Here is a 21,956-nt window from a genome sequence, read left to right as displayed (position 1 = left end):
CTCCTGACGAAGGCGTTAACTTTGATGTGTGTTAGAAAAGGTTTGGATTTGGGCATTGAATGATTTCATTTCCTTCATTCATTGAGTTGAGATTTATAATAGTAGCACCTTATTTATCGATGTTTGATCACCGCCAGACACATTATTTCTCCCATTTTTGTGTTCTTTGTTATCCTCTTTTAACCTCTGTCGACGTTTGATCTCTCCTAGAACGCTAGTCTCGAGATAAATGACTTGCTGTAGCGCAATATGACCAGCAGCTGCCAGATATCGAGCTAACACGTGGGTTGAACATGACATAAGTAGTTGTCGTTCCTGGATGTTCAAAAGAATGAAAAAGAAAACAGCGTGAGTTGGAAGATAAGTCATTTGAAAACAAAGACGTACTGGCTTATTTTTAACTTACGTAGAAAAACATTCTCTGACCATTAAAAAAGAGAGTAGATTGTGTGTTTACTAAAAAAAAACGAAACAAAATACACCACATGTTGTCATGCAGATAACAGAACAAAAACCTATTCAAGCTTTAAAAACATTTCTAACTATAAATTTTAAAAGCTCATTGAAAAGTAAACGACAGATCAAAAATATTCAAATAATTGAGAATTGCATCATTACATAACGCTTTCAAAACAAAAACATTATCCAACATGGCGATAGTAAACACCATAAAAATAGACATTGGTAATTTTTATGATTTATTTCCACTGCATTATGGGTATGAAATTAATGACGTATGATGACTACAAATTCATTCACTTAATTGTTACGTAGTTTCTAATTAGCTCATTATCAATTAGCTATTCACAAGGATGAGGTCTCTCAGTTTCTTCTTCGCTCTCTTTATCGCCTGTTTTATTTTAATGCACAATGAATGTCGTGCTGATAAAACTTGTCCACCACGGACTAGGGCCGTAGATATACCTCAAGGGAAGATATGTGTTTGTACAAGCGGTTACTATGGTGAAAACTGCGAGAAAACAGGTAGGAAAAGTCACGTTGTCACGCGCAGATCTTGATAAGAATTGCTTCACGCGTTGTCGGTAAAGACAAATCAACAAGCGTCCATGGAAGAGAGCAACACAGTAAAAAAATTTAACATTAAAACTTTCTTTTTTAGCTTTGCCTATTGTGAAAACCACAAGATGCGTGAACAGGACTTTGGAAGGCAAATGCAATAAAGGCTGGTGGATTTGTTTGAAAGGTAAAACGAAATAAGGAGAGAAAACGAGAATTTATTTTCTCTACAACAAAAACACGATTCCCGTACTTGCTTGCCTTTTTACTGCTTTGCTTTCATGGAATTTCCTCAAATGTTTGTGACGTAACTAAACAGTCACCAATTGAAATTAATTGTCCTTCATAATTATCGATTGACAAACAATTAGGTTTTGTTCACTTTAATTTATTTCAGAACGTTTGTCGAACACCATCGGATTTTTCCAGAATTTCAAGAAGTCTCTTTTCATCAAAGGTCTTGTGACAGGATGCATTCTTATTACCCTTTTTTTCATCTTCATCGCAACAATCTCAGGCGCACTATACTGGTATATCATTTACGAATTTCAATTATCCACTGAAAGTAAGGTCCTTACAATTGCGTTTTGAATTGATTTCAGCTGCTGCCTTGCCAAAATAGCTAGTATTAAAGCCAAAAAAGCATACAAAAAAAAGGAAAAAGAAGAATTGAATAAATATCACTGGTCGTCTGGCAGTGTTACTATTGATTTAAGTGGATTACTAAAACCAGCAATTAAGAAAACAGTCGTGTGATGTTCGCCGCCGGTCGATCCCGAGGATGTTTTGCCATGGACAAGATTGCGTGTCGGAAGGCAAGATACTTTACGAAAGGATGGCTCTAGGCCGAAGAGCTACCAATTTTGTAAAGCATCTTGCTTTTCATCTATAATGGCAACCTCTTCATTCATCCGTCGAAACATTAAGAAAGTTAAAGTGTTGTGAATAACATCAAAAAAATAGCGAATGTGTATGACATGCTCCACCCTCGGGATGCCGGTGGACATTTATGTTTAGCATAGTTTGTATGGTAAAGAATCTTAAGTATTGGTCGACATAATCGTATAGACAATGGAAAAGAACAAAAAAATTATCGTAGAGACAATGGAAAAGAACAATAAAAATTAACGTAGAAACAATGGAATAGAACAAAAAAATTATCGTAGAGACAATGGAATAGAACAAAAAAATTATCGTAGAGACAATGGAATAGAACAAAAAATTTATCGTAGAGAAATGGAAAAGAACAATAAAAATTAACGTAGAAACAATGGGAGAAAAATTATCGTAAAACAATGGAGTAGAACAAACGTGGAATATCATAATAGAGACAATATTTTAAAACAGTATCAATTCATAACTGTAAACTATAACAGTATATTATAAAGACGTTGCAATTATTTCGGAATAAATACGAGTTAATAAAAAGATTTAAGTTTGCAACAAAACAACTACAAAGATCACCATAATGATCGTGACGTCGTAATGAACATGACGTTAAATTTCTATGGGAAGGATAACTTATTCACAAAAATTCTTCATAATCACATTATTTTAGGCAGTTTTTAGTCAGTAAAACCAATACCCGAATGTGTCGAATCATTGCCAAACGTTTAGCATACTTTAATTTTTCAAAAAGAATCAAAAATGCTAAAAATAATTTTAGCTGTTTTGAAAAAAACCCCAAACAAATATATTCTCGCATATAAAAAGGCAATACTCGATTTTTGTATTTTCCTGACTGGAATCTGATTCATATCTATATAAAAATCTCAAACCTCACACAAGCGATGATATAAAAGATTTTGCTTACATAAGTCCTAATAACAAGAGAACCTTTCTTTACCTTTCTCAGTGTTTCCACTTGACTCTTCATCCTCGTTGGCAGCAATTATCCTAGTCAGAGACTCTTGATGAGTTGACTGCATATTTTGTCAGGATGTTTTGCCAGATTTTAAATGACTTTGATAGCCTCTTCAGCCATCGGTCCTTTAGTCACAAGAACGTCCACATTGCTCTTAACAACTTCATGTTTGTCTCTATATAGACAGATAAAGACATTCTACTGACATAATTCCTTAAGACATTAGATCTTCAAATGAACAGAGTTGTTTACCTGACAAACATGCCATGAATCTTCAACGGTATGATGACCATTATCCATCTCCAACGGTATGGAAATGTGACAGTAATGAACATTTAGGGAAACATGAAGTGTGACAATAATGAACATTTAGGGAAACATGAAGTGTGACAGTAATGAACATTTAGAGAAACATGAAGTGTGACAGTAATGAACATTTAAGGAAACATGAAGTGTGACAGTAATGAACATTTAGGAAACATGAAGTGTGACAGTAATGGAAACATGAAGTGTGACAGTAATGAACATTTTGAAATGTGACAAACATGAAGTGTGACAGTAATGAAACATGAATGTGACAGTAATGGAAACATGAAGTGTGACAGTAATGAACATTTAGAGAAACATGAAGTGTGACAGTAATGAACATTTAAGGAAACATGAAGTGTGACAGTAATGAACATTTAGGGAAACATGAAGTGTGACAGTAATGAACATTGAAGAAAACACGAAATGTGACAATAATGAACAGTGAGGGAAACGTAAATTGAAAAGATGCCTACAATTTCATACGTTACCAAATAAATTGCATTTAATTTGTGTGATCATCTCTAAAAGACCAAACATGAATGTCAAAGTTGGGAAACATTTCTACAGATTGTTGAACGAAATTAGAAAACCGTAAAAAATGAAAATACATGAATGCTGCTACAAAGAGAGATTGTTTTCCAAAAAGGTAGAAACAAAAAATTTGTGTAGAAGAAATCATCATATCTCCGCAAAGGCAATTCCGAAATCTCCAGAGATTTTGATGAAAGAAATTTACGAAAATAAACATCGGAACATCAATTTAAATGGCTGTGATTTGATCACTTCCGTTCACAATCTCCTACAAATATTTCCACTGCATAATTACAGATTTTTACAACGTTGTTAATTAAAGATCCTTGCTCCGCCATTTAGAATTGAATGCACCGAAACAAACATCCTTACTTGCTATAAAATCAGCATATATCTATAGTGAAACAGCATCACAGATACTTATCAAAACAATTTCTATCCAGGTTTTATCAAACACTCTCATCTATTTCATCCTCTCCCCGGTCTCCAGGTTTTATCAAACACTCTCATCTATTTCATCCTCTCCCCAGTCTCCAGGTTTTATCAAACACTCTCATCTATTTCATCCTCTCCCCAGTCTCCAGGTTTTATCAAACACTCTCATCTATTTCATCCTCTCCCCAGTCTTGATCAAACAAATCCTCGTCATCGCTATCAAATTCGATTATAGGTTTCTTTCGGTTCCTTGGAGTTTTTCTCAATGCAGGTGTACGATTTTCACATGATGTTTTTGCCTTTTCTAAAATTGAATTCATTAGGATGAGCAGATATTGTTTAACACAGCATACTGCTGTAATAGAATCGAAGAAAAAAGCACCATCATCAAGGAGAAAAGTACAAAAATATGTATTTATGCATAAAAATATGTTCAACATACTTCCAACTTTTTCGACAAGCACCCGAGCAGCGAACGAAGCTTGCCCTGCGCGTTCGTAGCCTGCTTCTTGCTCAACAACTTTCTCGTGAAAGGCAACAATACGACCTTCAAACTCTTCAACAACAATCTAAAATGATCGATAAACTTTAAAAATGCAACTGAACTCACAAAGCATATTAAAGAGAAAAATCCCCGCATTAAGAGTAAAAGATACCCTTAACGTCAATTTTTCCTGTGTTAAAAAGACAATATATATGCCATGAAAATGTTTCTTCTTCAAACTAGAGATTTAGAAATAGGAAAACGGCATCCATTATAAAGTTTTCATTGTCTTATAGGCAAATACCTTACTTCAAAACCTTCTTGTTAGGTAATGTACTGGGGGAGAGGTTTACTAACCAAACACAGAGGCAGGCAGTCAATGAAAAATTGACTGATTAAAAGACAAAAAAAAACCTATCGTGGTAACTAACTTTCATTTCAGCTTTTGCCGTTTTCTTGCATTTTCCAATAATGATTTGAAAATACGAGTAGACGTCATTATTGGACAAAGTACTTTGGAAACACGCGATATTTTCATGCAGTTTTCTCAGTGATCGTTCATTATATGAGAGCTGTGCCAGACAAAATGATAGATCCATCCATTGACGTTCAGTTCTGTGTTATAAAAATATATTTGAAATGAGATTCAGACAACATTTTTAAACGTTGCTAAAAAGCAGATGTTTACGATGGTATACATGGAGGATTGTAATAGTAATGTCTATGAATACAGAAAAGAAGAAGTGAGGATGTAAGCCATAGTACATATGAAGGAGTAAGGGTTACGTTAATGGATTGAGAAGGTCAAAAGCAAATCTTTACGATAGTATACATGGAGGATTGTAATAGTAATGTCTATGAATACAGAAAAGAACAAGTGAGGATGCAAGCCATAGTACATATGAAGGAGTAAGGGTTACGTTAATGGATTGAGAAGGGAACAAGTGGGAATGCCAGACATGAGTTTACGGATTCTTGTATTTGTAGAATGTGTCAGGTAAGAAAGTAATATCAACATGAGGTTGATCAGTCTAGTTCAACCAGATGATTCCATAACATGTACAAGTGCTTACAAACCTCGTAGCTCTAAAACGATGACAAAGTTTTTCAACTAAACTTTCACAATGTCGATCTTTTTTAATAAACGAGAATAGATAACTAAAGAAAAGAAAAACATCAAACAAAAAATAAAAATAAAATGAAAGCAAGACCAAATTTTGAAAATCAACTGCATTCCAAATCAAGACATATGTATACTTGGATTATTTCACTTCAGATTTCTATGATTTCAGATTTCTATGATTTCAGATTTCTATGAGTTTTCTCAATCTAATTATGTGTTACCTCATGATACTTTTGAAAGGGTTTTCTTGTATTCCGGTCTCAGGATCAGAAAGTCTACTTATAATGTCTGGTAATATATTGTAAACAGCATTCCCTAAAGGATATGTAAAATTGAAGAGAAAAATTCAAATGTAGGATAACAGATGAAAGAAAATGCCATAGAAAAAAGGTTATGTACGTCTTTCACTATAAAGTAAATAAGGCTAAATATTAAAAAAAATGCAATAGAAAAGAGTTATGTACGTCTTTCACTATAAAGTAAATATGGCCAAATAACTAGAAAAGTTTTCTAGTTTTATGTTACTACTATGATGTGAAAGGGTCAACAGTGTAAAAATAACCAAAAAAGGTACTATTCTCAGAGACTATAGTTTTTCTGAAAAAATAACAGGGAAACTTTTACTTAAAAATTTCCAACTATTAAACCACAAGTTACATGAGAACTATTTTCTTAAGTTGTTGCAGTCCTCTGTTGACACAGCTGACGTGATGAAATAAAACATAACTATGATTTGTCCTTAAGGTTTCAGGCCGAGGTAAAGACATCTTTTCTCATTCTGAGAGATTTTAAGAGCGATGTTTTGAAGATATAATCGCATTGCATGTGTCACAGGTCTTAGAAATACATGTCTTGAAGAGCATATGAATACCTTCTTTGAAAGTTCCGAGAAAAAACATTTTGCCAATTCAGCAATTCTAGAATCTTCGTCTTGTAAGCAGGTTGCAATCTCGCTGATCTGACCTTTCACCTTCACCATATCGTTGAGAATGAGACGAGTCATTATCTTCATCGTGTTCATCCGAACTTGCGGCGAATCATCCCGAAGTCTGCAAGCATCAGATAAAGGCATGATGGGGATATAATGTAATCTGACAAAATGATCTGTGAATCCTGGCTCCAACCAACAGCGCGTTTTTGGAATACTTTGAATATAAAATAAATGTTTGTAAATGTAGATCGTCCAGGTTGGTATAGTCCTGAGAAGGACTGTTTTTGTTGTTGTTAACTGACGTTTCGACAACCTTAGCGGTAGTCATCTTCAGAGCCAAAAACCCTAACCCCATTTTGACTCTGAAGATGACTACCGCTAATGCTGTCGAAACATCAGTCAACAACAACAAAAACAGTCCTTCTCAGGACTATACTAACCTGGACGATCTACATTTACGAACATGCAACGATACTCCCGGGTTCAAAGCATTTACTTTAATATAAAATAAAATCACCAACTGCTACTCTGAGCTAACCTGTATCCGACACTGGCAAAAAAACCAAGTTATTACGAAATGGAAGTCCTTTAAGGTAAACTAAGCGAGCTTTCATATCATTGCTTTAAATTCCTTTGGTTTTCCTCCAATTTTTTCTCTTAATGAAGTAATCGCGTTTAAAATTCTAATAATTTTGTTTCGCCTTAGATTCTCTCGTACTTCAACGAGAGTACATGAAATAATCTTAATAGCACCAAAATTGATATGTGTTTTGTTCCAAGCTCGCAACCACACTTCACTCGATCAGAAAATAACAATCAATTTTAAAAAAATTCTTAATGATTCGCACCTGGCGTAAAGGTTTGCTGTCCATGGTTCAAGAAGATTGGGAAAACGTGTCGTCAAATCACCAAGAGAAATTATCGTATTCGAGCGAATAACCTCGTGGGGGCTCTGAAAATATCATGAAAAAACATGTAAACCTCAAAACAACAAAAACATTTTAAGCCCTGGAGGGGGGAGGAGGGGGAAATCGCTTAATTCTTTTGAGGAAGAGAGAGTCACTTACTTTTTCCAATATTGTCACCAACAATTGAAGGTTATTCTCGCAAAACTCCGCACTAAACGAAAGCAGTATTAGGTTCAGAGAACGTGGGTGGATATTTCGACATTAAGATGGTCAATTCTTGGGCAAATGTTAAAATGAAATGAATAAGCAAACTATTCGTGACATTCGTGAGATTCGTATCCCAAAGTACTGATTCCATGTGAAGAACAAATATCAATTTACTTCAAATATTCCCGACCATTCAAACTTTGTTTTATATAACAAAGGCAGTGTTTCAAATGCACTAGTCACCTCACCTCACTAACATAAACTTTGAAAGAGCCAACGAGGCAGCAGTTTGCAACTGAACGTCCGAATATTTAACTGGGTTGGTGCATATTTTAATGACCACGTGACCAAGTATCGACAAGAGATTTTCACCACCTCAAAAACAAATACGATTTAACTGTATGAATAAAATCAACATACATAGACGCTACTTTGTTGAGGTACCTGTTACAATTTCGTGGTCACAAATTTTCTTAATACATTCAGCTTCAGCGTCTTCAGCAGTTGCTCCTGTCAATCCCATTTCATCCTCAAGAGATTCACTAGCCCCTTCCTATGGTAAGCACAAAAATTTAAAAAGCTCAAGTGTAAGGTCATTTTAAGATTTATAGAGGTTACTTCTGACAAAGGCACTAACATTGGTTAGAATTGCAAGAGGTTTATACTTGGACATTAAATGACAAAACGATTTGATTTTTTTCATTCATTGAGTTGAGATTTATAATAGTAGCACCTTATTTATCGATGTTTGATCACCGCCAGACACAGTATTTCTCCCATTTTTGTGTTCTTTGTTATCCTCTTTTAACCTCTGTCGACGTTTGATCTCTCCTAGAACGCTAGTCTCGAGATAAATGACTTGCTGTAGCGCAATATGACCAGCAGCTGCCAGATATCGAGCTAACACGTGGGTTGAACATGACATAAGTGTGTTGTCGTTTCCTGGATGTTCAAAAGAATGAAAAAGAAAACAGCGTGAGTTGGAAGATAAGTCATTTGAAAACAAAGACGCACTGGCTTATTTTTAACTTTGTAAATTTCCACCGAACTTTCAATTTAAAGTGATACAGATTAAGATAACAACAAATTTACATCGAAGAAACATTCTTTGACCATTTAAAAAAAGTAGATTGTGTGTTTATGAAAAAAAAGGTTTGCACAGGATGGAATATCCCACTCCAAGCGATAGTATCCAAATTATGACAAAAATTTTGTGAAATGTAATGATTCTATCAAAACAATAGAACCTCATATAGATAACAGAACAAAAAACTTTATTCAAGCTTTAAAAACATTTCTAACTATAAATTTTTAAAAGCTCATTGAAAAGAATACGACGTATTAAAAATATTCAAATAATTGAAATTCGCATCATTACATAACGATTTCAAAACAAAAACATTATCCAACATGGCGATAGTAAACACCATAAAAATAGACATTGGTAAATTTTTATGATTTATTTCCACTGCATTATGGGTATGAAATTAATGACGTATGATGACTACAAATTCATTCACTTAATTGTTACGTAGTTTCTAATTAGCTCATTATCAATTAGCTATTCACAAGGATGAGGTCTCTCAGTTTCTTCTTCGCTCTCTTTATCGCCTGTTTTATTTTAATGCACAATGAATGTCGTGCTGAGAAAACATGTCCACCACGGACTAGGGCCGTAGATACACCTCAAGGGAAGATATGTGTTTGTACAAGCGGTTACTATGGTGAAAACTGCGAGAAAACAGGTAGGAAAAGTCACGTTAATTGTCACGCGCAGATCTTGATAAGAATTGTTTCGCGCGTTGTCAGTAAAGACAAATCAACAAGCGTCCTTGGAAGAGGGCAACACAGTAAAGAAAATTTAACATTAAATCTTTCTTTTTTAGTTTTGCCTATTGTGAAAACCACAAGAAGCGTGAACAAGACTTCGGAAAGCAAGTGCCATAAAGGCTTTTGGGAATGTTTGACAGGTAAAATAAAATAAGGAAAGAAAACGAAAAGAATTTATTTTCTACACAATAAGAGCACGATTCCCGTACTTTGCTTGCCTTCTCACTGTTTAGCTTTCATGGAATTTCCTTAAATGTTTGTGACGTCACTTTTCTAACTTAATCAACCACCAATTGAAATTAATTGTTCTACATAATTAAGGATTGACAAAACATTAGGTGTTGTTCACTTTAATTTATTTCAGCACACGGGTCGGACATCATCGGATTCTTCCGGAATTTCAAGAAGTCTCTATTCATCAAAGGTCTTGTGACAGGATGCATTCTTAATACGATTTTATTTATCCTCATTAAAAAAATCGCGGCAGTAATATACTGGTAAGTCATTTACAACTCGCAAATCTCGATCATCCATTGAAAGTCAACTCGTTCTAACTTCGTCTTTGATGGATTTCAGCTTCTGCCGTGCCAAAATAGCGGAAAAAAAGGCAAAAGAGGAAGAAAAAAGAAAGGAAAAAAATGATTTGAATGGATATCACTGGTCGTCTGGTAGTGTGGCTATTGATTTAAGTGGATTACTAGACCCAACAATTAAAGAAACAGACGTGTGATGTCCGCCGCCGGTCGATCCCGAGGATACTTTGCCATGGACAAGACTTGACTTTTTAACGTTGCGACTGCTGGAGCAATCCATTTTTAAAACATCTTGCTTTTCATCTATAATGGCGACCTCTTCATTCATCCGTCGAAACATGAAGAAAGTTAAAGTGTTGTGAATAACATCAACCAATGGCGAATGAGTATGACATGCTCCCTCCTCGGGAACCCAGTGGACATATAAGTTTAGAATAATTTATATGGTAAAGTAAGTTAGAAGTAGAATCGTAAATATAAGTAAACATTATCGTAGAGACAATGGAAAAGAACAAAAAAAATTATCGTAGAGACAATGAAAAAAGAAGAAAAAAATTATCGTAGAGACAATGGAAAAGAACAAAAAAATTATCGTAGAGACAATGGAAAAGAACAAAAAAAATTAACGTAGAGACAATGGAAAAGAACAAAAAAATTATCGTAGAGACAATGGAAAAGAACAAAAAAAATTATCGTAAAAACAATGGAAAAGAACAAAAAAATTATCGTAGAGACAATGGAAAAGAACAAAAAAATTATCGTAAAAACAATGGAAAAGAACAAAAAAATTATCGTAGAGACAATGGAAAAGAACAAAAAAATTATCGTAGAAACAATGAAAAAAGAAGAAAAAATTATGAAAAAGTTATTGGAAAAAAACCAAGAAATTACTTTACAGTTATTGGGAAAATAACAAAAAATTATCACACAGTCAATGGAAAAAGAACAAGAAATTTATCCTAACTAACGTGGAATATCATAATAGAGACAATATTTTAAAACAGTATCAATTTATAACTGTAAACTATAACAGTATATTATAAAGACGTTGCAATTATTTCGGAATAAATACCACTTAATGAAAAGATTTTAGTTTGCAACAAAGCAACTACAAAGATCGCCATAATGATCGTGACGTCGTGGCGATCGTAACGTCGTAATGAGCATGACCTCAAAATGCGTTTCACACAATGCAATTCTATTTTTTACCATGTTGAAGTATACATCAGAATAAATTTAGCCGTGAATTTGTAAATTTCAATAAAGAGATAAAACGCCATTTTTTGTTTTAAGCAGAAGTTGGGATTTGATAAAGCACAAGATTGTAAAAATAGACACTCGTTGAGTGCAAAAGAATTTGTGATTTATTACAACGCATGCGTTTAGTCGCTTATAATTCCCATATTACAACGCATGCGTTTAGTAGCTTATAATTCCCATATTACAACGCATGTGTTTAGTCGCTTATAATTCCCATATTACAACGCATGTGTTTAGTAGCTTATAATTCCCATATTACAACGCATGTGTTTAGTAGCTTATAATTCCCATATTACAACGCATGTGTTTAGTCGCTTATAATTCCCATATTACAACGCATGTGTTTAGTCGCTTATAATTCCCATATTACAACGCATGCGTTTAGTAGCTTATAATTCCCATGAGCATAACAACATGTTAATGAATATAAAACGAATAATCGATTTTTGCATTTTCCGAAACGGAATCGAATTTAGAAATCTATCTATAAGTCTGAAACCTCACACGAGCGATGACATAAAAGATTTTGCACATATAAATGCTAAAAACGAGTAAAAATTTTCCCTACCTTTCTCAGTGCTTCCACTTGACTCTTCATCTTCGTTCGCAGCAAAAATCCTCCTAGTCAGATTCTTGATGAGTTGACTGCATATTTTGTCGGGATGTTGTGCCAGATTGTAAATGACTTTGATAGCCTCTTCAGCCATCGGTACCCACATACCCTGCATGTTTGTGGTAATGCTGCTGACCAAAATATCATTGAGCCGTTGAAACATAACGTGATCAGAAGTAAAACGCAGCGGTCGCTGCTTCTCGTAAACCTGTTTATTACAACGAAATAAAAGCAAAAATGTGAGAATGCAGTCATTACAAGCAGCGGCTGGAAAATACAACTGTTAGGAGCGTTAGCGGCAGCGACTTTATAAAAAACAATGCTATAATTGTTGAAGATCATATAGACGTAGTTCGGCGTTAATGCAATTGGTCAGAAAATTATATAAAATATTTTCTATGATAACTCTCAATCAAGGAAAGCTTCATGCGTATACAAGCATTATTATTCTTGTATAATTTCCTTAAATAACGAGCTTTTGACGATTCTTGAAACTAAATTGTTTTAAATTTATTGAATTTTTCAAGTCAGTTTGAGACGCCAATTTATTCCAAAGTGTATACTGGAATATAGTAGAGTCTGCTTCTGGACTGAGTTGTGCTTCAAAAGTGTAGAGAAATTATATGTTGTTTCATGCAGCAGACCCGCCCTTCGGAATGTGTTAACAACATGAAATAAATGTCTACAGTGTTCAGCGTGTTGTATCCAAAGAAATGTATAATCACCTTTAGATCAGAATTCAATTTTAACATCATTGTACAAGTATCCTTGACCAATAAAGAGTCATCTTTGGCTTGATCACAAAGTCCAATAGTCACAAGAACGTCCACATTGCTCTTAACCATTTCATGTTTGCCTCTAAATAGGCAGATAAAGACATTCTACAGACATAATTCCTTAAGACATTAGATCCTCAGATGAACAGAGTTGTGTACCGGGCAAACATGCCAAGAAGCTTCAACGCCGACTGCCTTTGTTCCTTTGTTGTCTGCGAGTCCTATAAAAACAATACTTTACATTTTAAAGATGATTGAAAAAATGGATGCAGAATTTGATTATCTTCACAAAAATCGCACGTATGTCATACACTGTATTTCACCTTCATGGCGAACTTTTCCCACAGAAGATGAACAACATTATTGGGAATGAGCTTCTCCTTCATCAACTTGTAAGCCTTTCAAGAAACAAAACGAAACATTCACCCGTGACAGTTTATTTGTCGTGACTTTAAACTAGAGATCCAAGAATATTGGAAAGTTTCCAAAAAACACTGCCTTTCGACTTGTAATTTGAATCAACCATAAAATGTTTAGTACATTTATTTAATACATCCGTTAACTCCCATCAAACTTTCATTTATCCATTATGAAGCAAATATCATTTACTTCATTGTAAGGAAAGAGTTTTTTGTAAAAGCTATCACAAGCTGCAATTCCTTGTTGTCTTGTTGTTCACAATTCAAATGTAAGCAATTTTCTTTTAATGCACCATGAAAGAAAGCATTCATGGCTTCATGGTGAACAAAGATTGTGAGCTTAGCAGTTTTCTTTTAATGCACCATGAAAGAAAGCATTCATGGCTTCATGGTGAACAAGGATTGTGAGCTTTCGTCTCATTTATGTTGAAATAAATAGTTGATTCCAGGACTTTAAAGTTTTTACAATAATAAGTCAAGCGCTTTGTAAAACGAACCCAACTTTCAACCCTTATGAAATTTTATTTTATTTTGGATAGAACATTGATTTAAATAAATTTATCATACTATTGGCTTATCAACTGTACAATTTAATTCATGATGGAGAGAAGCATCATTATTATCATGAAATAGAATATCGGTTCTCTTACATAACAGTTATCTTAAATCTAGCAAAAAATCTACTTCATTTAACACCACACAATACACCCGATGGCATTACTGTCAATATCATTTGAATAATTTCACACGGGTCATATCATCAAAATATTAAACAATATGATTTCACCTTACCAATTCGTCAAGAGATGCAAGATCACCAATTGTGGCGCCAGACAGAAGAGCCGAGAGATTCTTTATAATTGCTTCGCATTTTGCCCTGAATAACGGTAATTGATAGAGTAATTAACGGTAATTGATAACATGAAGTATGACTTTATGACGGTAATGAACATGGAGGGAAACATAAAGCGTGACATTAATGAACATTCGGAGAGACATGAAGTATGAAAGTGATGAACATTGAGGGAGACATGAAGTATGACTTTATGACGGTAATGAACATGGAGGGAAACATAAAGCGTGACATAAATGAACATTCAGGGAGACATGAAGTATGAAAGTGATGAACATTGAGGGAGACATGAAGTATGACTTTATGACGGTAATGAACATGGAGGGAAACATAAAGCGTGACATAAATGAACATTCAGGGAGACATGAAGTATGAAAGTGATGAACATTGAGGGAGACATGACAGTTTTTTTCGAATAGTTCCCGCGTGTTTCATATTTCACCCAAGGCTCACCTTTGTCCCTGAACAGGTGGATCGAGATACAATCGTTTATATGCGTCGACAACTTTACTTTTTATGCTGTTATCCTTTGACCATATCAAGTTTAACAATCGCCTCACCGCCAATAGGGCATTATTTAGACCGAACTCCTGGGCAATGACCACGAAATCAATGGATTCGTGGACATCCGTGGCTACATGGGAGGCCATTAGTCGAGAAACGTGCGTAAGAGCTTGTTGGTATGAAGCATGGAATGACAGATAGTCCTATAAAAGAAAAAGAAAAAAGGATAGCTTTAAGAGCTTGTTGGTATGAAGCATGGAATGACAGATAGTCCTATAAAAGAAAAAGAAAAAAGGATAGCTTTAAGAGCTTGTTGGTATGAAGCATGGAATGACAGATAGTCCTATAAAAGAAAAAGAAAAAAGGATAGCTTTAGAGGTTGTCAAATTGACACTCTGATAGTGCAGAATCTTAAGTGAAGTTTTAATAATACATACACATTCACTAAAATTCCAGTCTTTTAAGTAAAACAAAGACTTTGTCACCCAATTTGAAGATGATGTTAACTTTTTCTGCGGTTAGAAATATTGTATGATTTTGAGTTCTCAGTTGGCAGACGTTGACACCTGATGTGCAGTCTGCCGAAATGCATTGTGTCCTTCAGTTTTTAAAACAGCTCTTTTTTAGAAATATTTGGTTGGTGTTTTAGTGGTAAAACAATTTTTGTTTGTAGAAGTAGATCGTCCAGGTTAGTTGAGTCCTGAGAAGGACTGTTGGCGTTGATGTTGACTGACGTTTCGACAACCTTAGCGGTAGTAATCTATATCCATTTGACTCTGAAGATGACTACAGCTAAGGTTGTCGAAACGTCAGTTAACAACAACAAAAACAACAGTCCTTCTCAGGATTACACCAACCTGGACGATCTACATTTACAAACATGTAACGATACTCCCAGGTTCAAACCATTTACTTTAAAACTGTTTTTCTTCGAACTATTAGATTATTTTGGCCATGCACATGACAATTACTCCCTTTAAATCAATTCTTTCAAAATCCTAGATTGAAGCGAGGGAAGCAATCCATTACCGCTTGTTATAGAAAATATATCCACGAAGATTACATGTAAAAAAATACCTTCAAGAACTGTACAACAACTCGTTGCTTAGAGATCTCGTTTGCACCATCGGGACTTGAAGTATCGTTCGTGTTCACCTGACTTTCCTGGTCTTCACCTTCACGTATGTCGGAAGAGCTTTTCGTAGTTGGGCCGAAATTCGGATCTAATTGTAAAAAAAATAGATGAAATAACAAAATCCACCTCTCCTACCCCACCCCCCACCCAATTATCCTAACCTCAATAGAATTGTACTCACTGAGAAATATTTTCTTTAATAACGACAAATGATTGCTGACAATCTCTTCTCTATTCTCGCTTGATTCCACCCCTTTGCTATGAAATTTAATGCAAATTGAAAAAGAAAAAATAACAACAACACATTTATGACAGAATGCATCTTCAGTTTTCCCTACCTGTGCATGTAATTATTGAATAAATCGTAATCTGGCCAGGTGGCAACGGCAGCTTTAAAGACAGCGAGGGCCTTAAAATGATCTCCCGCAACCATCTGCTTTTTAATGTTGAACAAGGCACTGATAAAAGAAAGTGTAGTCAATAACCAAATTCTTTAATCTACTATAGCTAAACTTCCAAAACCTGACATGAAAATGCATATAATTTGAAATTCCTTTACTTTATTTACACCACAAACAACATCCACTTTATACTTACAATTCAAGTGCCTCATTGACATCTCCCTGAAACTCAACGTGCTCTCCATCTTCGTCAACAATATCCTCAACGTCACAGTTATCGTCGACAACCCTCTTCACTTCATGTTCCAGTTCTTGCCATCTTTTGAGATCTACGGCACTCGTTCCTCTACTCTCGTCTACAAAAGCAGTATAAGTTATGTTATTGGGAAAAATTCTTTAATCTCCAGCAATAAAATATAAATTTTGAAAAGCAAACCTTTGGAATTATCCATTTGCTTTAATTTCGCTGTTTCTTCCTGCAACTTCTTCTCCACTTCAGCAATGGAAAACTATAAAAACACGCGAAACTAGATAGAAAATTGACAAAAAGCAATCGATATTCCTCCGTAGAGTGAATTGGCTCTGCATGGTTTCGGCAGGATTGCAGGCTTTGCCTTGAATCTTGACATATGATAATTTGTAAAGATGTATTGCTTTAATTAAGTCATGGCAGAAAAGGAAAAACGACCATCAAATGACAGTACAAAAGTCATTAGACCTGTATTTCTTTCTTTGACATATATCGTAAATACGAACTTTATAAACACATGTACAAGACAGCGTACATACTATGAAGAAATGTTGATCCAAACCTTTGATCCAAACGGATTACACATAAGATAATCCTTCAAATAGATGATTGCATTTTTCCTCACATTGGTAGAGCCATCCCGTAAGCGACCAATGACAAGACCGAGAACAACCTGTTGACGATCAACTGGAATTGCCTGATGAAATGAACAATAGGACAAAACGAGTACATGAGTGATCATAAGGATGCACGTCCTGGTGAAAGAAGTAGGGTGGGGGGGGGTTGTGGGGGATATAGGAGCGAGGTTAGATATAAATAATGGGGACAAAACGCGATAACGTAGGATATAAATACGGTAGAAGTACAATAGAAAACGATGTTGAAAGAAACGAAGAGGATAACCAAAGTCGCTTCAAGTACCTTTTCTCTGCATATATCTTGCCAAATCTGTAAGACTTTGCTTCGCACGTAACTGTTTACGTCATGAATATGAGACTGTGAAAATATAGAAAACAAATGCTTTGTACGTAACTGTTTACGTCATGAATATGAGACTGTGAAAATATAGAAAACAAATGCTTTGTACGTAACTGTTTACGTCATGAATATGAGACTGTGAAAATATAGAAAACAAATGCTTTGTACGTAACTGTTTACGTCATGAATATGAGACTGTGAAAATATAGAAAACAAATGCTTTGTACGTAACTGTTTACGTCATGAATATGAGACTGTGAAAATATAGAAAACAAATGCTTCGCACGTAACTGTTTACGTCATGAATATGAGACTGTGAAAATATAGAAAACAAATGCTTTGTACGTAACTGTTTACGTCATGAATATGACACTGTGAAAATATAGAAAACAAATGCTTTGTACGTAACTGTTTACGTCATGAATATGAGACTGTGAAAATATAGAAAACAAATGCTTTGTACGTAACAGTTTACGTCATGAATATGAGACTGTGAAAATATAGAAAACAAATGCTTTGTACGTAACTGTTTACGTCATGAATATGAGACTGTGAAAATATAGAAAACAAATGCTTTGTACGTAACTGTTTACGTCATGAATATGAGATTGTGAAAATATAGAAAACAAAACAAATGGCTATGTGTTTTTAATGCAATCATCAAAATGCTTTGCTTGTACGAGATTTCTCTCATGTAAGCAAACGCTTTAAAACCAACTTTCGCTATCATCCAGTTTACTCATCAATACATGTTTGTAAATGTAGATCGACCAGGTCGGTATAGTCCTGAGAAGGACTGTTTATGTTGTTGTTGACTGACGTTTCGATAACCTTAGCGGTAGTCATCTTCAGAGTCAAAAGATGATGACATTTGACTTTTTGACTCTGAAGATGACTAACGCTAAGGTTGTCGAAACGTCAGTCAATAACAACAAAAACAGTCCTTCTCAGGACTATACCAACCTGGACGATCTACATCTACAAACATGTAACGATACTCTCGGGTTCAAACCATTTACTTTATCACTCATCAATACATAAATAAAAAAGAAAAATAGCGCAATAGTGCAAAAGAAATACATCATTATGAACAAAGGTACTCTTGTAGCTACATAGTTTTGACCTCCAAGTCAGCGTGTAAAGAAATCTGCCAAAAGTTACCTCCAAATGATCAAGTATTTTATCTCTGGTTTTCTTCATATTATCATCAAGATTATTTCCATTTAGTCGTAAAACGATCAACTGTCCCATGACACCCAGTACACCGTTACGCATACAGTATGGCTAAATAATCAATAATAATCAATAATAATTATAAAAAAGAGTCAATATACTGCTACTATCAGGGAACAAATATATAATAGACAGGGTAACAGATTAAGGACATGTTTTTGGATGTTCCAAACAATATTATTTTAACAAGAAATTTTCATTTCTTCATTCTTTCTCGTTCCTCTTATGAAAGGGCTGGAGAGAATTGATTTTCAACTAATTCGCTTTCCGTTTCGGTTCCAGTCGTTTTTACAGAGAAAAAAACTCTGTGGAACTCGACTCTATAAAATGCTTCTGATGTCTTCATTTGCGAAAATATCTACATCCCAAAAATTACAACAACAACACCTCTGTGGCGATGATATTTACTTGAACGTGTAGAAAGCTTTGCAAAAACATACCTCGTTGTCCAAATGACAAAGCAGCAAGCTCAGGTTTGACATAATATGTTCAGGTATTCTGGAAGCGAGATCAACAAGAAACTCGGAATAATTTCTAGCTCCACTCGTGTCACGCTCCAAATCTTTAGGATCAATGCTACTGATTTCCCTAAAATAATCATTGATGGACAAATGAAAGATAATGGGACGAAGTTTGAGGAGAGCAAATCTTTCACGCTTCAAAATCTAGTGCTACCTATTTCCCATAGATGGACATATGAAATATAATGCAATGAAGTTTTGAGGAGAACGAATCTTTCACGCTTCAAAATTTTTAAAATTAATGCTACCTATTTCCCATAGATAGACTGTATGAAATATAATGGGAACTTTCGAGAAGAACAAGACCAGTAGGGAACATTTGGAGTGTGAGTTGTATTTTCTATTTGCAGTTTGTGCAGTCGAAATAAATTCATTATCACACCTCAATACACCAACAACGAGAGTCCGCGTTTCGTATTCCGTAGCACAGAGATGAACGAGTTGAGCCATAGCAGATATCAAGTGTTCAAAATGCTGCAGTAGTTGAATAACCTTGACGCCAACACTCAAACTTTGGTTGTATCGTTTCACTAAGATGGCAAGTACGTGAAGAATGTTATCACGAAGAGGTTTATCGCGGTTCAAACCATTATTCTCCATAAACTTGTAACAGCAATTGGCGAACATACTACAATGACAGCAAAAAGAACCCATAGAATGTGCAAAGTGCGTGAGAAAAACATGCACGTTTTATCTTCTATGTAAAGTACTATTTGTTATTAATGGAGAGACAAAGATAAACACGACGTCATCATATCTCATTGACCACGATGAAAATACAAGTTGTGGCCAATGGGGTTAGAGAAAAAGTTAAGAATCATGCCTCAGAGAATGAAGATATGATCTTTGCACTTTGCTGGACAATTGCTCTAAGAGCACTGCACCGGCACTGCAAAGGTCATGGGTTTGTATCCCGTTGAGTCACCTGAATTTTTCAGGCTCATGAGACAATTGCTTAAATTGTCCAGCAAAGTGCAAAGATCATATCTTCATTTAATTTCAAACACCGCACTGCATAAAACATTCTTTCATATGACATTCCTTTCACGAGAAAACACGAGCCCAACAAATTTGACCTGCTCATCACTGTGTGACTTCATAGCTCAGTTGGTCAGAGCACTGCATCGGCACCGCAGAGGACATGGGTTTGAATCCCGTTGAGTCACCTGAATTTTTCAGGTTCATGAGACAATTGCTTAAATTGTGAAATATCCTCATTATGGAATAGTTTTCAAGAGATGGAAATAAGTAAACTGTAGACACAGTTATTTTATGAGAAATAAATGATCATGTATGATTATTATGGTATTGTGAAATTTGCCAATGGCACACCATTACTAGGTCCTTTTAAAACTAACATTACAAAAGATGACTAATTTGTTATGCCAAATATATCAAAACATACTTTATACTCTCCTCTTCAGCAACGGGAGGTTCCCACAAAGAAACAAGGTTTGTGTTCAACAATTGAGTTATCATGGTGATAAAATCTCTTTTCATCTCGGGCCAATCAAAAGGTAGCGCTACAGAGGATTTCTTTGCCTTGCCATTTTTCCGTCTCTGCATGATCGAAGAAAAAAATTAAGATTCTTGCTGTTCCATGCCATGAAAAAACCAAAACAAAGTACAAATAAAATCAACCACGTCTGTTGCTGATGGCTTGCAATCTTCTCCTTCAAATTCTTCGGCAAATTGAGTTAGAAGGTAGCACAACATCTAAAAGATTTTACAGAAACCTTCATGACATTTATCTCTTTCCAGTGATCACTTGGCGTTAAGCTTACCACTTTGGTGGTACTCTTCAAATAAGCCTAGTTACCATGTACTCCACTTGGTTAAAGCTGACTAGACTATAACTCACCTTGAGAATATTACGTTGTTGTTTTTTTGTCTCCTGTTCAATACTATTCTGATCAAAGATGTTTATCAAGGTGCTCATCTGCATTGTCAGGGCTGAAAATATATTGATGTGATAAAATTTATGTACGTACAGAACAACATGTGTTCTTCCTGCTTTCTTGGAACACAAGACTTCTCGGAGATGGGTACATTGGTATTCAAGAATGAACACTTTGTGATACTAGTATACACAAACACTGCATTGTGTGCATATTTTGAATATCAGTTTAACACTGGGCATCTTAGCCACTCTATTGGTCACCAACTCACCACTAATCATTGTATACAGAATATATAAACATACACTTTATTGCTACAGTTGAAAATATATATATATAAAACAGCAAAGAACACAAAGAATTAAGAGAAGTGATGAAGAGTTTTGAGGTGGACCCAAGACTGACGATATAATTTACCTTTATTTAGGGATTCCCAGCAGTTAAATTTCAAATTTTGGTCCAATTGAGTGAAATTCCTGGTCGAAAAGATACAAGACTTTCAATCCTTCTTTGAGAAGATACTGACATAAACTGCTTTCAAATTTTTGTGTATTACGATTATATGCTTACTTCAAAACACTGAAGAAGACATCAAAATGGTGAATAATATTATCGGGTCCACAGTTCAAAGCAACGACTGCTTCTATTTATTAAAGATAAGCAAACGTTTAAAGAAAAAATTAGCAAAAAATATCAATAATATTAAGATGTCAGATGATACAAATAACCCGACCATTTAACATTCCTGGCAAACCACGGACATTGTAGACATTCTGTACAACGTATGAATCTTCGGACGGACATAAAAGGTCGTCTTTAGTTAAAGGAATGGTAAATTCAAACTCCATTTTGAAACCGACCGCCAATTTTTTATGAAAGAAATGTCAATGTACCTGCACTCAGGTGTTTAATCATTTGACGTAAATCATCCAATAAACGCCCC

At 34.9% G+C, this 21,956-nt stretch overlaps 1 protein-coding gene and 1 long non-coding RNA gene across 6 annotated transcripts; one reads left to right on the top strand and one right to left on the bottom strand.

Moving 5' to 3' along the window:
• Positions 1-11: 11 nt before the first annotated feature.
• On the top strand, positions 12-1,673 carry LOC124443735. 3 transcript variants are annotated; one of them, XR_006947739.1, is made up of 4 exons: positions 12-348; positions 1,121-1,204; positions 1,415-1,547; positions 1,620-1,673. It is a non-coding gene; the product is annotated as an uncharacterized LOC124443735 (long non-coding RNA). The 3 variants fall into 3 exon arrangements; XR_006947737.1 differs by lacking the exon at positions 1,620-1,673 and having other exon boundaries at positions 1,415-1,609; XR_006947738.1 differs by lacking the exons at positions 12-348; positions 1,620-1,673 and adding an exon at positions 895-984 and having other exon boundaries at positions 1,415-1,609.
• A 2,272-nt stretch (positions 1,674-3,945) lies between these two features.
• On the bottom strand, positions 3,946-21,921 carry LOC124443731 (condensin complex subunit 1-like). 3 transcript variants are annotated; one of them, XM_046994244.1, is made up of 34 exons: positions 21,747-21,921; positions 21,584-21,656; positions 21,431-21,489; positions 20,977-21,068; positions 20,757-20,831; positions 20,521-20,675; positions 19,498-19,743; positions 19,035-19,182; positions 18,523-18,645; positions 17,305-17,379; positions 16,946-17,080; positions 16,570-16,642; positions 16,330-16,489; positions 16,071-16,190; positions 15,914-15,990; positions 15,675-15,820; positions 14,547-14,800; positions 14,033-14,117; positions 13,145-13,219; positions 12,981-13,042; positions 12,771-12,903; positions 12,001-12,253; positions 8,543-8,751; positions 8,254-8,362; positions 8,058-8,184; positions 7,762-7,813; positions 7,543-7,646; positions 6,635-6,812; positions 5,985-6,079; positions 5,718-5,798; positions 5,072-5,255; positions 4,599-4,725; positions 4,326-4,460; positions 3,946-4,278 (listed from the first exon to the last, which is right to left on the bottom strand). In XM_046994244.1, the coding sequence occupies exons 1-34, from the start codon at positions 21,859-21,861 to the stop codon at positions 4,265-4,267; spliced, it is 4,149 nt and encodes a 1,382-aa protein (XP_046850200.1). In that variant the 5' UTR covers positions 21,862-21,921; the 3' UTR covers positions 3,946-4,264. The 3 variants fall into 3 exon arrangements, 2 of the variants coding, with proteins under 2 accessions (XP_046850200.1, XP_046850199.1); XM_046994243.1 differs by having other exon boundaries at positions 3,946-4,460; XR_006947736.1 differs by lacking the exons at positions 3,946-4,278; positions 4,326-4,460; positions 4,599-4,725 and having other exon boundaries at positions 5,221-5,255; positions 5,985-6,078.
• Between the last annotated feature and the right edge of the window lie 35 nt (positions 21,922-21,956).

Source organism: Xenia sp. Carnegie-2017, unplaced genomic scaffold (assembly GCF_021976095.1).
Source record: "Xenia sp. Carnegie-2017 unplaced genomic scaffold, XeniaSp_v1 HiC_scaffold_21, whole genome shotgun sequence".
Taxonomy (NCBI): domain Eukaryota; kingdom Metazoa; phylum Cnidaria; class Anthozoa; order Malacalcyonacea; family Xeniidae; genus Xenia; species Xenia sp. Carnegie-2017.
This window is presented reverse-complemented; position numbering and strand designations above follow the sequence as displayed.